The sequence below is a fragment of the Ciconia boyciana genome, chromosome 7 (genome assembly GCF_034638445.1).
Source record: "Ciconia boyciana chromosome 7, ASM3463844v1, whole genome shotgun sequence".
Classification (NCBI taxonomy): Eukaryota; Metazoa; Chordata; class Aves; order Ciconiiformes; family Ciconiidae; genus Ciconia; species Ciconia boyciana.
The window spans coordinates 50,095,948-50,113,274 of record NC_132940.1 but is presented as its reverse complement, the minus strand read 5'-3'; the positions used below and the strand labels follow the sequence as shown (position 1 = coordinate 50,113,274).

The 17,327-nt window shown below is 47.6% G+C and overlaps 2 protein-coding genes and 1 long non-coding RNA gene across 7 annotated transcripts in view; 2 read left to right on the top strand and 1 right to left on the bottom strand.

Moving 5' to 3' along the window:
• The window catches only part of U2SURP (U2 snRNP associated SURP domain containing), a 46,886-nt gene extending 42,346 nt beyond the window's left edge, over positions 1 to 4,540 (bottom strand). For 3 of the 5 annotated variants that reach the window (XM_072866917.1, XM_072866920.1, XM_072866921.1), the window contains exon 1: positions 4,389 to 4,540. In XM_072866917.1, coding sequence (XP_072723018.1) covers positions 4,389 to 4,433 — 45 coding nt within the window. In that variant the 5' untranslated portion in view covers positions 4,434 to 4,540. The remainder of the gene's footprint in view (positions 1 to 4,388) is intronic. The other 2 variants (XM_072866922.1, XM_072866918.1) reach the window with 2 other exon arrangements.
• A 3,415-nt stretch (positions 4,541 to 7,955) lies between these two features.
• On the top strand, positions 7,956 to 11,488 carry LOC140654022 (uncharacterized). Its single transcript, XR_012043320.1, has 4 exons — positions 7,956 to 8,060; positions 8,775 to 8,849; positions 8,942 to 9,136; positions 10,916 to 11,488. It is a non-coding gene; the product is annotated as an uncharacterized lncRNA (long non-coding RNA).
• Positions 11,489 to 14,338: 2,850 nt separating this feature from the next.
• Positions 14,339 to 16,927, top strand: PAQR9 (progestin and adipoQ receptor family member 9). Its single transcript, XM_072867584.1, has one exon. The coding sequence runs from the start codon at positions 14,339 to 14,341 to the stop codon at positions 15,569 to 15,571; it is 1,233 nt and encodes a 410-aa protein (XP_072723685.1). The 3' UTR covers positions 15,572 to 16,927.
• Positions 16,928 to 17,327: the final 400 nt, after the last annotated feature.

The following is a 17,327-nucleotide window of genomic DNA, read 5'->3' as shown; positions in this document are numbered from 1 at the left end:
ATTTCACAAATATTTAAAATATGCTGTATAACATAAGCAAACATATTTTTTTTAATTAATACTTATGCCATTTAGTAAAACAACAAAGAACACAAAAGCTGCCAATAAAACCCAGGAGACAACCTGTGGCCTTCCAAATGCTGAATGTTATTTTTCCAACTGTAATGGCTACAACTTAAGCATAAATAAAAGCCCTGCCCTTGCAAAAATTAATAGCTTCAGGGTAAAGTGTTTACAAGAAACTCTGGTGTAAGACACTCTTGCCCTGTTTCAACACCTTCCATTGATTCTGCCCCCATACTGGTCACAATGAACTAGATCACTTTTCCCCATCTAACTGATCACCTAGGAAAGAGAGAGTTGGGGAGGTTCAGCCAAACCAGTTTCCAGTTCATAGCAGGCTCACCCCCACCCCCCCATTCATGCCAAATCAACTAAAGAGGACAATGTTTGAGAGGGGGAAAAGTAGCTAGGGCTGGGACTGGTTTGTGTCAGCATTGATACCAAGGAAAAGCAAATGGAATGACAGCTTAATTTAAGATGTTAACATCCAGCAAAGGCGGGGAGGTTTCCAGCCCAACTTGTCTTTTTTATTCTTCCTTCCTCTATCAAACTGTCTAGAAAACACATGCTTGCAAACACCTGTGAATTATTTTACAGCTAATCTATTTACTCTTTACATTTACTGGAACAGTGCATATTAATATTATTCACTATTTAAACAGACATCACTTGCAGACAGAAAAGTAAATGGAAAATAGTTTTCTCCAAAGTACTTGCAAGGAATGCTATTCCATTATAACCTTAAACGCAGATGAACAAGAGCTGCCAAAATTTAACTTTCTACTGCTAGAGAGGAAATGAGAAGGACACTTCCTTTTACATTTCCATCAACAGAGGAATGCACTTATGCCTCTCCTGCTCCTGGTCACCAGTTGAGCAACAATACAGGGAAAGTTAAAGATCATGAGTTTCACCATCCTGCAGAATGCTACATCTAACTGGAATTCACCACACATACAGATTTTACATTGCTGCTCTTCATACACTTTAACTTACCGAGGAAAGCTGTCCATTCACAAGCAAGTAACCACTGTTCTTCAACATTTAATTAACACATAACTTACTCAAAAACCTGAGAAATGCATTTAAGATTAAGGAATGTTCTTAAAACATTTTTTAGCATGAAAGAGGGAAACCTACAGTGTGGTCCAAGTGGATAATCTCTTCTGCCACACGGTACCAAAATTGTACAGTATTATATGTAAAAGCAGCGCACATGCAATATAGTCTCTATTCTCAGAAGATAAAATAAGAAAATGGCAGAGTCATTGAGCAGCTAATATTTCATTACATCAAGATAATAACTGAACATAATCAGTATCTGCCATTTCAGAATCATATCCTACACTGAACTCCTGTGCAGTGTTGGGCAATCTCTATTTTCTCTTCCTTAATTTTGTCCTTCTTTCCTATTTAGATTTCCGGAAATCTCAAGCACACATCTTGCTATCCTAATCTCAAAGTGACAAAGAAATACATGATGCTTTTGCAACACATTTGACATCGGAGACTCCCAAACTTATTTAGAAGCTGACAGTATCATAAAAAGCAGCTACCACCACAGCGACACAGGCAAAGGGTGCTCCTGGACCTGTACCATCTCCAGAGACGGTTTTCAAACAGTGAATCAAACAGATAATGCCCGACCGAAATAAGCTTGATTTTATACTATAAAACAAAATAACCGGCTAGATGTTCAAAATCAGTACTCAGACACTAAGACCGAAGAACAAACACCATCCGTTCTGAAGGGAAGAAACCATATCTTACTGTAACTGTTAAAGCCTTCAACCACTAGGCTACAGCTCTTCACAGAACACAGAAAATAAGATGTCACTGTGTCTTCCCAGGAGGTAGGCTAGAAGCCAGCAAAGGCACATCTTGGAATTGCCACTGAAACATATCCTATGGAGTCTACGAAACATATTTGTTTTGCAAGTACAATTATTCTTTTAACTTGCAAATACAATACACCAAAAGAAATGGACGCTAAAACTTCAATTTTGATATGTAAGTAAACGAATCTTAAAATGATTAAAAAAATCAAAATCTTTGATAAATAATTACTTTAAGAAATTGAGCAAAATGGTTATTTGCTTAGGTTGTTAAACCATAAACATTTTCATACAGGCTCACCTAAAAATACACATTTTTATCCTTGCATGAATAAATTAATTACAAAAAATAAGACTATTACTAACTTCAGTACCATTATGTCATGCTTTCTGCAGACATCTGAAAAGTATCTCTATGGATATACACATCACAAGCGCTAATGAAATGACAAAAAAAGACACCACATACACCCCACCCCCCAAAGAAAGTTGAGGTTGAAGGAAATAAATCCCAAGAGCTAGGCATGTCTTATTTTATTTCACTTTTAAAAAAAAACAGTCTCATGGATCCAGGTATGTACTATCCCCATTTTCTTTGGCATATAGAATAATATTGACAATACAAAACAAGTAAGATGTAGAATGTAAAGCATGGGGAAAAGACTACTGGAAACACAGCATATACGCCTAGAGTAATGTGAAATTGAGGGGTGAGGGGGAACTGCACGAAGATGGCAAGATACAGGACCTCCTCAACAGGCCTCCAAAGACTAATGCACATGTTTGACTTTACATTCTCTAGTAGTCCCACTGACTTCAATGGGATGGATGACATAGTATGAAGAGTTAAGTGTCTGCACATACCTCTGCAGAACTGAGATCTAGGACACTAAACAATTCTTATAAATTAATTATTATATTTAAAAAATAATATAATCAGTACAGAAATAGTAAACAACAAAACAAAAAAGCCTGTGATGTAACTGTGAAAAGAAAGGGATCACATCTGGGTTGGTTTTGTGTACCATGTTATTGGTTGCAGTGATCAATAATTAAATTATTATTCTATGTCTAATTATACTTGACGTCCCAAAATGTCTTATTCTCTGGAAGCCATTCTCCATAAATTAAGACCTACTTTACTACTAAAGTTTTCTGTCCAGCTCTTACTTGCAGTTCCAAGCCAAAGGCAAGAGCCAAAAAAATGTTTCCTGGCAATATTTGGAATAGATCATAAAAGGGAAACAAAAATAAAACTCTCCTACACTAAAAACACCAACTGGGTAAACATGCAAAGGTTCTCAGTAACTGCATTTCAGCTAGTTTCCTAGCAGCAAAAAAAAATAATCCTGTTTTAGCTGAATACAAAAATGGGTAAAAGTTATTAATCTATAAAGCACTGGAAATTCCAAGACAAAATGTGGCTTCTCACTTGAGTGAGGTACACACTCACACACACACAAAAAAACCAAAACCCAAGAACACCAAACAAAAAACACACACAAAAAAGCCCGAGAAACACAAAAAACCCCCACACCAAGAACGGGAAGATTTATCTATTTCTGCCCTAAAACCTGCAACAAACCTGAGTAAAAGGGAATGCCACTAATCGCTAATCCTCAAACCATCAGCTGCCAGTGCATCCCCCAAAACATCTTAGCCTCTACTCTCTTGGCAAGAGGGGATACTTAGAGAGCAGGCCGCTCTGTGCTGTTATTACCCGCAGCCAGCCAGGCGCTGGTGCCAGCGCACAGCTCTGGACAAGTTTGCCAAAACTCCTGCACTACCTGGACTTCTGGTCTGCAAATCCAACAAACAACAATTACAGGAAGTAGCGTGGGTACAGCGAAAAGAGCGGGGAACGCCATGGTGATTTTGTAAAATTTGTCATTTCATCGCAAATCAAAAGAGGAGACTCGATCTACAAATTATCGTTTTCCTTCACACTCCCAAGTTGGAAACTAACCCCACGCGGGCTTCAGCCCACGGGGGGATGAGCACTCCCAGCACGAGCGAGATTAAACACGTACACAGGCATGGGTAAGGCTGGGGCATTAACCAACCGCCCGCACCCGAAACCGGGGATGCGCCGGTTAGAACAGAACGACCCGCGCCCGCGGTTACAGCGCGCTCCACCGGGCCCCCACTCTCCCGCCCCGCCCGCCCACGCATCCCTCCGCCGGGGGCACGGGGACGCGAGAAGGCCGCTGCCGCCGGCCCAGGACAGAGTCGGGCCCAGGGCAGTCCCGGGGCGTGGGGATGTCCCGCGAGAGGCCCAGGCCCCCCGCGCCGCCCCCTTCCCGCCTCCCCACCCCCTCCCAGGGCCCGCAGTCACCCCGGGCAGAGAGCAGGGACGGACCAGGCCGCGCCGCCCGCACGTCGCCGCCCCGCCACTCCCGGGCCCCGCCGCCGCGCCGGCAGGCGGCGGCCGTGCCCCCCGGCGGCGGAGCAGGCCGGCGGGCCACTCACCGCCCCGCGGAACGGCCTCACCTTCCCACTGGCTTTCTGCGAGCCGCTGGGTGCCTTGTCCGCCATCTTGCCTCTCCCCTCGCTCAGCCCTGGCGGCGAGGAAGCGAGCGCCGATCCCACCGAGCCCGCGAGCGGAGGGCGTGAAGCCGATGGCCGAGCCACCGATGGGGCGGTCTCCGCCCGGGCGGGGCCTGGCCCCGTATCCTCTCCTCAGCGGAGAGGCGGGGCAGCCCGGGTGGCGCACCGGCAGCGCGGCGCCCCGCCTCGCCTGCAGCCCTCTGCCTCGGGCGGTGTTTGTGTGCCTGCCGGGTCTCCTGCTCTCACATGAGCAGAAGAAAACCCAAATGAAGTCGCTAGGCAACCCAAATCTGCCTAGCAGCCAGCTGCGGAAAGGCAGGCAGCGACAGGCAGCCAGCGGCGGGAGCCCGCGCCCGCCCGGCACCCCTCGGTCCCTCGGCGGCCGGCCTGGGGCACGGCGCGGGCACGGGCCGTGCTGCTGAGCGCTGCGCTGTGAGGAGGCACCGGCGCTTCTCCCACCCGTGTGAAGGACACGGTCCCGCAGGAACAAACCCTAACGCGAGGGGTCGGCGTTCAAACACAGCACTGACGCGCGTTGCCTGAGCCCCTCGGAGGGGAGAGGACCGTACAGATCATACAGAGCCTTTTTTAATCACCGGATGTTTTCCTACAAGGCATTAGCAGGTGACAGTTGGGGACAGCTCAGGTGGGATGAGGAGAGCCGTCGCAGGACTCGGCTGAGGGCACTGGGAAGGCCCACAGGGTGGGTGGTCTGCATGTCCTGCAGTGTGGAAGTGCTCGGAGTGCTCTTGGTGCACACCAAGGGCCCAAAATGTGTTTTAGGCGGGAAGGCCTCACACAGGATCAGGCTGGGCAGGACGGATGGTGTGTTGTGCAGCTGTAGAGTCCTGTGCTTCGGCCGTTCTGCACAGCTCTCCTCATCCATGTCCATTGACACTGAGCAGTGCGTGGTCATACAGTCTGGAGGCAGGGCTTGCCCCTAAACATCTAGCAAAGTGAAATAGAAAGAATGCTGTTTTGAACAACATCGAAACGTTACATCAAATCAAGAAAAGCTCAGGAATAAATAGTGAAAAGGATAGTACAGCAAATCCTCCGTTATGGGGTTTGATAGCACACCACCACAGCAACTTTCTTCATTGAACATTGCTTAACTAGGGATCATAACCAGAGGTCACATTACAATTATCATGAATCTTGCATTCCTGTGCTTTTATGGATTTTCATAATAATGTGGAAGATACTGGGGTTGAGATAATACTTAAGAAAAAGACAGTAGATACACAGAAATGAATGAAGGCTTTAAATCCACCAACTCCTGACACCCACTGCCCTGTGAGCGACAGGAGGGAGCAAGGCCTACGCTAATAACCACATTTGTCAACGGAGGATGAAGTGGGAGCCTCCAGAAGAGGCAAAAAGAAAGCAAAAGGAGAGGGTGAGAAGGGCAGGGGCAACTGGGGGGGACTGGAAGTTTAGAGGAGGGCAAAACCCTCAGGAAACCTTGGCTGCTGCAGGTGTGCAGCCAGCTGTGCAGGGAGATGGTCTGACAAGAGCATGTTACTCTGCCAGTAGCTACCTTTAGGGTGAAGGTTTAGCCATGAGTCTTGTCATGGCTACTGTCGCAGTACAGGTCTTGATGCCGGCTGTCAAGTAGGTTGGTTAGTGGAAGTAACACTACAGCGTTATGAAAACGAACAGTCACTCGGGAGCTGGAGAAAAGGAGCAAAGTGTCCCTCAAAGCTGGAAAACATGGACCAATATGCAAGACCAGCCGCACAGACAAAAGTAAAAAACTATGACCGTTTCTTGTTCCTCCTGTGAACAGCAGCTTCACAGGGATAGTGGAGAGCTGGGGAAACGCTGCCCGCCCTGGCCATGTGCCCAGGGCTCCGGGCACCAGGCACCGCCCGCCCCTGCCCCACTCAGGCAGCTGCTCCCCAGCTCTACCCCTCGGTACGCCTTAGGTTAAATTTACTACATTACATGATTTCTATTTCTTAAGTCACACAAAAAATAGCAAAATAAATAATAATAATAATAATAATTCTGTAGATGCAAATTGGTTTACGCTGCAATAGAAGAAGTGGTTGGCCAGACAGTACTGCTGCAACTAAGAAAAAGGTGAGGTAGACAGAATGGTCATGTGGCAGAAATATGCATTTCTCCCTGCTTTTCAAGACTCCTTCCACCATTTGCAAAATAACCATGCAAAAATTTTCTGGTGATGGATTGGTAGGTAAGGATCAAGAGACATCAGATGTTTAGTGAGCTCCCTCCACAATAAGCAATTACAACAATAAGCGTTTGCTATACCTACAGGTGACACAGTACCTTACTATCTAGGATCTCACCTGCTCTGGAGGACAGCTCTCCATTTCTGCAACCACCTGCACAGGTTTCTGTGGGCACCCCACCCCTTGAGAGCAGGATTTGAGGACAATTCCATCAGTCTTTAGGATTTGTTGAGCTCCAAACTTGCCCATAGAGGAGCCCTTCCACAGGAAGGAATGGTGTTGGCCAAGGAACTTTAGAGATGGATTAGGCAGGATCTTATTGCTTCAGAATCCAAGTCAAGTCCTTCTCTTCCCCCATCTTTCTCACTGTTTTCTTGAGAACCACTTCACCAGCTTGCAGAGGCACAGGATTTTTGTCATCCGTGATCTGCTTTTGGATTTTTTTAACATGGTAGTGGAAACAGGTGCAGCAATGAGTTGGAAGCAAACCAGCTGGGGAACTCATACTACATAGAAGGGGCACTTAGGGCCGCAGGAGGAGACACTAGATGGTGCTCAGCTCTCCTGGGACTGCATTAATAAACCTGGTATGAAAGAAAGACTGACACTTCTGGATAAAAAGCAAACATCTAGCTGGAAAGAGGAACATGCCCTTGGATGCTAGAGTTTTCAGGCCACTAATGGTTAGAAAATTTGTGCTCCATTTGGCCTCAATCCCTTTATTTAATCCACCTCATTAATCCTTTTTAATTATCCACCTCATTTTTTAAATCCTCTGCTTACTGCTCAGTCTCTTCGCTCTTTTGTAATTAATAAACTGCACCAAATTAAGAGCATCATGATCCAGAGCATACTGTGAAAAACAGGAAAGATATAGTTAAAGTTTCAAAGGTCATCTCTAAAGATAATTTTTCAGAATGAATTGTACTGCTGAATCTGTGCTATTTATAACACATTGCAATAGTACAGTAGCACTCGTGTACAGTTAGTGAATGACAACACATGTCAGTGTCTTGGGCTTAATGGGAGAGAAAGGGGAGGGTGGAGAAAGGGAAGGAAAGGAAACAGGGAGATGCAGAAATCTATGGAGAATTAATGCTGAAAGGGGTACACTAATAATAATATTAAAAAGGAAATATTAGACATTTTTCATTATAATGCAGTAGGTCTGGTTGCATGCAGACCTGGGAGTTGCTTATTAACTGTTGTTACAATGACAGATATCATTAGGCAATATACTAGGGAAAATAATGAATTATCATAAATAATTAACACTAAGCTACATTAAGTCAACCACACGCTGCGGTGCATTATCCTTGTCTTTCTGGCTGTTTTTTCCCCACTTTTACAGGAGATCTCTCCCTTGCTCTCACCCCAGGCCAGAGCACAGCTGAACTGCTACAATCCTTTTGCAAAGGTAGGTGTGAAGGAAGGGGAGAGGAAGGATTTAAGGTGTTTCAGAAGTTCCCTACCCTGTAGCAAAGGAAGCACGTTTGTGGGCACAAGGTGGGCAGATCAGGAGTAGGACAGAAGTGTAGCTGCTGGGTGTACAGGTTTCTAACTCTGTGAGTCATTTCATGCTCTCAGTAGTGGCTCAACGGATCCCTAAAGCCACAGGCTGTGTGTGCTGTTCCCCATTGCTTAGGCAGCAATCTTCCAGCTTCTTTTCCCTTATTCCACCCTCCACCTCCTCCCACCCTGAGACTGAAAACCACTAGGCAAGGATTCTCAAAATAGGTAGATGCATACTCCCCCGTGTACTTGTGTGTTGCTAGGAAGCTGTGGGTGTGTAGCATGGGAGGAGAGCAGGGCAGAGATGAGATGAGAGGCAGGCAACAGGCACAGCCGGGGCACAGGTAGCCTGGGCTGCTAGGAGCCACTGGGCTGAATTAAGATGCTTTAGCATGGACACCCAGAATAACAAAAAAGAGCCAGAGGGGGTGGCTGGGAGAGGGCAATTTGGTTCCTAGGATCCCAGCAGCCTGGACTTGTTGCTACTGCACTGTCTGCTCTCTGTCTCCTGGCTGGAGCCGTCTCTGTGTTGCTCCACTTCTCGGTGCCAGTGCCCTACCTTCTCTCAACTGTGAGTCCTGCTCTAGTCCTGCCATTCAGCAGCTGCTTTCCCTTCCAGGACCCCGCTGCTCTCCTGGGACACGTGTCTTATCGGGGAACCTGGGTTCTTTCTCCCCCTGGGACTCTTCAAGCGGTGAGGCCCATTACGCAGACCAGTCACAGGGGCAACATCTGACTTGTGCTGTCTGGCTGAGAAAGGTCAGTAATTTGTGGTGTATTTTCCAGGCATTAGTGCGAGTATCAATTGAAGGCTTAATTCCAAAAGTTCTCCTGCAGCTTCTTGTCAGAGAGAATTAGTCTACGTGGCTGGAATCCAGATGTGCAAATTTATCAGCTGTTTAGAAGCATGGAAGTTCAAGATGAGTGCAACAGCAGTCTTTCCTTTGTCCATACTGAGTCTCTCCTTTCAGCTTACTAACAGTGAGTAGCAATTTGTGCTCTGGCAAACACTGTCACTTAGCACATACAAACAAAACAATTTCCTTAGCCGTGCAGTTTGTAAGTGAGGGTTCAGTCCTGCAACCTGTGCAAAGGACAAGTTGTACTTTGTTCTTGCTGTGAGCCCCTGGTAGGTGGGACAGTGGTGGATTCTGACCACGGAAAACATATGAAACATACATACACCCAATATGCTATTCTTCATCACAGTGAAACTGGTTTCACTGCAATACTTATGTTCAGATTTGCTGCTGCCCAGAAAAAACACAAGTTCTACCCCTAATCTTTCAAAAACAAGAACTTAAAAAAGACAACCAAATATTCAAAGAAATTTTCTTAAAATCTGAAGTGTTTTTTTCCTAGTTTGCTGTGTTTACAGTTTTTTCAAATTATTTCAGATTGGTTTTATTGCTGTTTTTTAAAGCATAAAGAGCACAAACCTGAAAATATTCAACTTGAAGGTAAAGAGGGCAGAAAATTAGAAGCTCCTGGTGAAAAAGAGGTTAAAATGAACATTGCTATGCAACCATGATGGTGTCAGGTAGTGTTATTTCCTTTACCAGATCTAGCTTTTCTCACCTCCAAGTGAGGCTTTAAAATACAAGTACTGCTTTCACTTTTATTTATTAAGGAATTATGTTTATAAAGTATAATTGTCCCCAATTAGTAACTCAAGAAAGAGAAAATTATGCAAGAATTGCTGTTTATCCAGTCTGAAAAAGATAGTGGGGTAGAATCTCTAAAAGCAAGCTAATCTCTTCAATATTAGATCAAAGCACTGTGCCTACTCAGTTATTACAAAAGATCATAATTGCTGCAGTAGAAAGTTACCCATCAAGACATTATTTTCACGAGACTGATACACACTTGAGAACGGATAAAAAAATCACATAGAACAAAAGGACCATGTTTGTATGCCTGTACCTGTTAAGATGGTCTCCCAGAGAAACTGCAAGCGTGAGCTACATCAGACAAAGTTAGATGAGGCTAAAGCCTCTCTTTCTTTAACACCTACTCTTCTTAAATAAATAGAGCCAAATTCTACCCTCACTCGTGGTCAGGGGGTTTCCACAGAAGATGTCAGAACAGAATGAGATTTACTAAAGAGATTTTAGTGAAGAAGGATAGAAATCCAGAGCAAACAAAGAGGTTAAATGTTTTTACTCAGGTAAAACTTATTAAGAAAGAAATCAGTAAAATTTGTCTTCAAGGTGAAAATATAGAAAGGAAAAAAGAAATGAAAGTGAGAGACAGAGTTGTATGGTAAAGGATTATGTCAAGCAAGAGCTCTTAAGATTGATGTTTGCCAGTATGAGTGGGTTGAATTGGGTGAGGCTGAACATATATCTTCAAAAGCGTCTTAAATCTTCCAAACACCACCATTGCTTATTCACAAGAGGACTTTCTCTCTAGTGGCAGATTTGATTCCTTTATGCACTCAGAAAGGCAATGGACAATAGGAGGGCTAACTACGACCTCTTCCCTAGTGTGCTGAGTATGTTAGAGTGCAAAATATGAAATTAGGGGTTTTTTTCCTAACTAAAAGGTATAATTTTATTGGGGAGGGTTGAAGTAATTCCGAATATCTTACAGGGCTTTTGATATTTCAGACAAAATAATACCTTGTGAAAGGACTTCAACAATGAATAAAACAAAAGTATAATATAGAAACAAACCCACATTTGGTATTTTGGCACATCTTTTTCTTTGAGTCTTCAGCCAGCACTGATTAACATTATCTTCCATTGCTTACCTCATTAGGCAGTGCCTTCATCAGTGTTTTAAGAGTCTTCTCAAAGGTTATTTGGAGAGAAAGCCTGCAGAAAATTCTACACATGCTAGAAGAAACCCTGGTATATGCTGACCATGCCCTTCTAAATATAAACTCTGGTTTAGAGAAATGCACTGAGGCCTCTTCATGCACTACATTATGTGGACTCCTCTCTGTGACCTTCAAATGCCCTGATTTTCCCTTGCCTACCACATAATAGTCATGTCATAATATCCTTGATGGACTACATATGAATAAGAGGCTATTTTGAGGTTGTAAGTGCTTTAAATTGTCAGGTTCCCAGTACACTACTCCACATCTGGCTTGGGAACAGAATAATTAACTCAATGTAAGATGTATGCAGTTGGCTTTATGAAAGCCCAATCTGTCCTCAGAGACCATTCTCCCCTGTGAGGAGGCAGTCTTGGAAAAAAGCAAAAGAACCAGATCATTAGTAATGAGTTTCATTAATGTGGCTGCTAAAGCTACATTGCTGTCACTTGGCAATGATGTGAACTGTGATCTTTAGAAGCTCCGAGATCTCTGTGGCACTTTCTGGCCAGACAAGGAGACCCAGGTTATGCGTGTGTGACATCAGCAGAGCACCTGGGACAAGCCAAAGCTGGATCCCCACAGAGGCAGAGAAAATAAAATGGGTATTTATTTTACACCGTTTGTATTCATCTGTAGCAGTGTTAACTGGTAAACCCACCAGGGACAAAGCAAACAAAACTAGCTACCGTGGGCCTGTGCTTCCTCCAGAGGAGCCGGTATGTACAAGTGTCTCAAGTGATTCTCGGCTCTGCAAAACAGAAAGCCCCCATCCCCCTAAATATTATTTTAAGACATCTTAAAATATTACAGGAAGACATCAGTAGTAGGGAGAAATTTCCAGACATTTATTTTCTCTGCAGGGTTAGTGCGTATCTCCACCAATACCCAGACAGTCCAGTGGCCACTGGGACTGTGTCAGTCTTGAACCACAAACAAACCCCAGCTGCTCCTCCCCGCCTGGGCTGCCCCCCAAGAAAACACAAACCCAGTGGGTGTCTCTCCCAGGAAGGCAGGTGATACCCCAGTACTCCCTGAGGCAAGCGGGAGGCAAGGGCTGAATGCCTCCCACATCCCTGAAAGTCTGGAGGTTGTAGGAAAGTCAGAACGTGTTGAACAAGCCCTGCTGCCGCTGCAAGGCCAGCAGTTCCCAGTCAGTGGCGGATGCTGTTGTTCTTTAGACACCATCTGTTGCAACAGCTGCTGGTGGCTTTCCAACAGGCTCTTTAGTGCAGGTCTAAAACCAGATTGCAGTCAACCACCTCTCCTTATCTAACCTTGACGAGGGAGACTGAAGATCATGGTCACTTCAGTCCTCTTCCCTAGGGCCTGCAATGGCACTCACCACCATAAATGGAAGTATCACTTAGGGACTGGGAGAAACGATCACCAGAGCCCTACTGAGGAGCGCCTGCATGCATAGTGTGGTGTGGTGTGGTGTGGTGTGGTGTGGTGTGGTGTGGTGTGGTGTGGTGTGGTGGGAGCAGGTATCCTCTAACAGCCCCCTCACCACCAGGTGCATGTATGCTGATGCAGCAAATGATCCAGCATCTGGCCTGTCTCTTCTTCAGGGCGGCCTCTCTAGTACAGAGCAGACTCATTAGAATCGTGACCTCTACCAGAGGCTGAGCAGTTTTCTTTTAATCCCAAAGAGCCTTTCTTCTCCCTAAATCACACACTGCAGAGCTCACAGTGAGCGGGGCCCTGCTCGCTCCTGGTGCAGCTGAGGCTCACCGCAGGCGGATTATGCGGAGCCCTCTGTCAGTCACTCCTCAAGGGGTGCCTGGTTGGTATGGCCCTGCATGCCACCACGCACTCCCACCTACCCTGTTGCCCTCTAAAACACACGGGCATCAGAGCACGTTAGGCCCATCATCTAAAAAACAGGTCTCAGTTTAATATTTTACTCCTCCCCTTGGCTTTTCAGCACTGTTCAGTTGTGTTTATTTTCCTAGCAGAACTCCTGTGTATTTTTTATAAAGATTATAAGCAGTGTCACCACTCTGCCCTACTTTTGACAGTTCCGTAAAATCAATATTTTTACTGTAATGAAAAATGCATTGAAAATCACTTTCAGCAACACATTTTTACTACTTTTTGTGCCAATTTTAAAAACCATATTTCTGATTACCTCCTTGTTCAGAAGATTTTGCATGTTGTCATGATTCACTATTGAATAGAAGAGTTTTATAAAAATCTTTGGGCAGAGTGTCCTAATTCCACTGGACTTTGGTTTATACCGTATGACCATACATATATATCTGAGTACCACCATGTAATACAGACATTTGAAAACCCAGAGCTATCAGATGTTTAAGACCATCTGAAAACAAACAAAAAGCAAACACGTCAAAACAGCAGGGAGCAATTCCTTACTCTGGCTCCTACCTGCACCTGCAACAGTTACTTACCTTTCCGCACTGCCTTCTGTTTACTTTAGACGCGTTAAGGTACAGTAACACGCGTACAGTGCTTTTCCCTGTATTTTTAGATTCCGATTATGTAACTGTGCTGCTTGCATAACGGCACCGCCGATAGATGTAGGATTTGTCTAAGGATCAACACAGAGCAGCTACTGTCAGCCCGTTACCGAGTCTCCCTCCCAGCCGCCCCGCTTGGAGCGCGGAGATAAGGTGGGTGCCCTATGTGTCAGCGCGACGTACGCCCTTTCCAGCCCGGCCGGGAACGTTTAGCCTAAAATAACGTTTGCATTAATTGCATGAGATAACGTCACCGAAGAAACCAGGTCTCAGGCGGCCTCACTGAAGCACACACGGCAGAAATCCACCCAGCTGCCAGATGCCCCTGTCTGAGGGTTTTTCCCAGGCCTGTCCCGCCTGCTGGGGACCTCCCGACCCCGCGGGGTAACCCTCCCCTTTCTCGGGGCTTTCGCCCCCCGCGCTGGCGCAGCCGCGGCGCAGGGCAGCCCATGCCCATGCCCATGCCCCCTTTGTGCTCTTTACACCAAACCGCCGCCGTGGGAAGGGCCCCGTACAAAGCGGGGGGGTCTGCTCGCCTGTCCCCGTACCGGCGGCCCCTACGCCCGGGCCCCGGGAGAGGGGCCCTGAGGGGTCTGCGCTGCCCGGGCCCGGCCACAGGGACCTCGCTGCGGGGAGGCTCGGCCGGGGCGGGGGCGGGCGCGGGGCTCTCCCGGGCCCGGCCCCCCCCGCTGCGGCCGCATCAATCATTAACGGCGGCTCGGGTGTCCGGCGCCTCCCTCCCCGGGAAACCCTACCCGGGGCGGCAGGGGCGTCTCTCCCCGCTCCCCGGGAGCACTGGATGCGCCGCCGGTTTCCAGTTACCGCGATGCCGGGCGGCGGGGCGGGAGGAGCCGCGGCGGTGCCGCCACTGCCCCTGCTGCAATGAGTGATGCTGCCGGGGGCGGCGGCGGCGGCGAAGCGCAGAGCCACCGCGGCTCCTCCGCCGGCGGCTGCGGGAGCAGCGGCTGTACCTCGCCCGGGCGGCGGGGCGCGGCGGCGGGCGGCGGGCCGGGGGCGGCCGGGGGGGCCGGGGCCGGCCGGGGCAGCAGCATGCCGGCGGGCGAGGGGGACAAGGAGGAGGCGGTGCCGCCTCCTCGCCCTGCCGCCCTGCTGCGGTGGGACGAGGTGCCCGAAGACTTCGTGGAGTGCTTCATCCTCTCGGGCTACCGGCGGCTGCACTGCTCGGCGCAGGAGTGCCTGGCCTCGGTGCTGCAGCCCACCAACGAGACCCTCAACTTCTGGACCCACTTCATCCCGCTGCTGCTCTTCCTTAGCCGTTTCGGGCGGCTGCTGCTGCTGCGGGGCGCCGGGGACGTGCCCTTCCACCACCCGGCCCTGCTGCCCCTCTGGTGCTATGCCTCGGGGGTGCTGCTCACCTTCGCCATGAGCTGCACGGCCCACCTCTTCAGCTGCCTCTCCCCGCGCCTCCGCGCCGCCTTCTTCTACCTGGACTACGCCTCCATCAGCTACTACGGCTTTGCCAGCACCGTGGCCTACTCCTACTACCTGCTGCCAGGGCTGAGCCTGCTGGATGCCAGCGCCATGAGCCGCTACGTGCAGCAGCGGCTGGGCTGGCAGCTGGACTGCAGCCTGCCCATCGCGGCCTACCGTGCCCTGGTGCTGCCCGTGGCCCTGGCGCTGGCCGTGGGTTGCACGGCCGCCTGCTGCCGCAGCCGCGCCGCCTGCTGCGCCTACCCCTTTGCCGTGCGCACCTTTGTCTTCGCCATGCCGCTGAGCATGGCCTGCCCCATCATGCTGGAGAGCCTCCTCTTTGACCTCCGCACCCGCAACCCCACGCTCTTCGTCTACTTCTACCGGCGCTACTGCTGGCTGCTGGTGGCCGCCTTCTTCAACATCAGCAAAATCCCCGAGCGGATCCAGCCAGGGCTCTTCGACATCGTGGGGCACAGCCACCAGCTTTTCCACATCTTCACCTTCCTCAGCATCTACGACCAGGTGCACTACGTGGAGGATGGGCTGGCTGAGTTCCTCAAGGCACCCCTGGCTGCCCCCACCTACCTGGGCACCGTGGGGTATATGCTGCTCCTGATGCTCTGCCTGGCCGTGGTCGTTAAGAGGTTCCTCAACGTCGCAGACCTCTGCAAGCAGGACTAGCGGGACCAGCGACCCTTGGGACAGCAACCACCATACCAGCGACCCTTGGGCTGGAGACCCTCAGGCCGATGATCTTCAGGCCAGTGACCTTCAGACTGGTGACCCTCAGACCAGCCCCACCATGTCCTGAAGATGCTGTGAAACCTGGGAAATGCACCTGTGGAAGAGCCAGGTCCCTTTCGCAGAGGGTTGCCAGAGAAAATGACCATGGTGGAACTGCTCATGCTCTTTAAACTACTAGGTTACCAGGGGAAGCAAGCAAACGCTTACTGGTATGTTGCTGCTTAGAGTATAAGCTGAAATAATTTAGCTCTGCTACTAGGAAGAATGCATGAACTGTGAATGCCACTTACTAATTTTGTAACATTTAGGTTTAAACTAGCTCTGTATATACATATATATTTATATATCTAGCTATATACTTATTAGCTACATATATATGTGTATATATATATACACCTGAAGACACTTGTGCAATGGTTACTCATAGACTTTTAATCAACTCCTGTGTGAAATTTCCTAGCGGATTATGCACTGACATTTATCTTCCTCTGTGATACTGTAACAGGCCTTTGCAGCCACATACTGGATTTTAAATGCAAACAAATCAATAGCTATCTATAGTTTTTAAGGTCTTGCAGCCTTTTCAGCCAGGGAACAATAGATTTAACAGAGAGAGGAAAAACAGCTGTGAGTTATTACAGAATTACCAGTTGATGGAGAGGCTTTAATTAGACAGGCAGTGAGTGGTTGGTGTAGCCACTCGGATACTAAAATAAAATAGAGGGATATGTAAAATAACTGAACCAAAAGGGGGTCAAACCAGTTTGGAGTGGGGCCGGGGGGAGACGAAGGGCACTGCATAATGGCATGGCTCTTCCCCCAGCACGTCAGGAACATCTGTTGTGTTAAGGGGGTTGCTAAGGGGCCCCTTTATCTTCCCTGGTAAATCACCCCCAAATCAGCCCTTTAGAGTCAAAGTCAGATGCCAGACTTTCTATAAGCCCCTGCCAAGCACGGTGGGAGTTCTCTGGATGTAAAGAGAGTAACTGATGCATGAGATCTCATTCTGGATCTTTTAAAGAATTACACGGAACTGGTTTCTTCTGCTCTTTAATTAGAGCACTCCGTCAGATTTACCATCCTAAAATTAGTTGCAGAGTAAGGTACTGCTGAATCTGAGTTCAGGACCTAAAATGTGGCTCTACAAGTGCTGGATACTGGCACTTTCTCATCATTCCCCACCTTTTCCTATTTTGATTAGTCGTGGCTGCAGCTGGGTGTTTTGAAGTCCTCTTTCAGAAGCTTTGGGGGAGTTCAAAGACAAGAATTATGAGATATTTTCCAAAGCAGTATCTTTTCACAGCAACCCAGGTATTATCCTTCTCACATGACAAACAGCTAACTATAGATTTAATTTACTCTCTATATATAGAGACATTTTTGTAAACTATGTGCAGATTTTAAACAGATGCATTTTGATTTTGTCTGACAGAACAAGTATGCAATAATATTACACAAGGGGGTTACAAGTTGCTGTTCAGGTGAGAAACTGCTTGTATACCCCATTTTCAAAAAGAAGGGTGGTACTTCCTTAGGAAACGGTAGTGTCATACTGCACAATAGTGTAGTGGCTCTTTAACTCAGCCTCTTTGCCCCTGTTGTGGAAATACATTTCTGCTTGGGTCTTTCCCATTTTCATGGACGTAGCATCCAAACCCCAAGAAAATGTTTTGAGTCCAGTCCCATCGTCTTC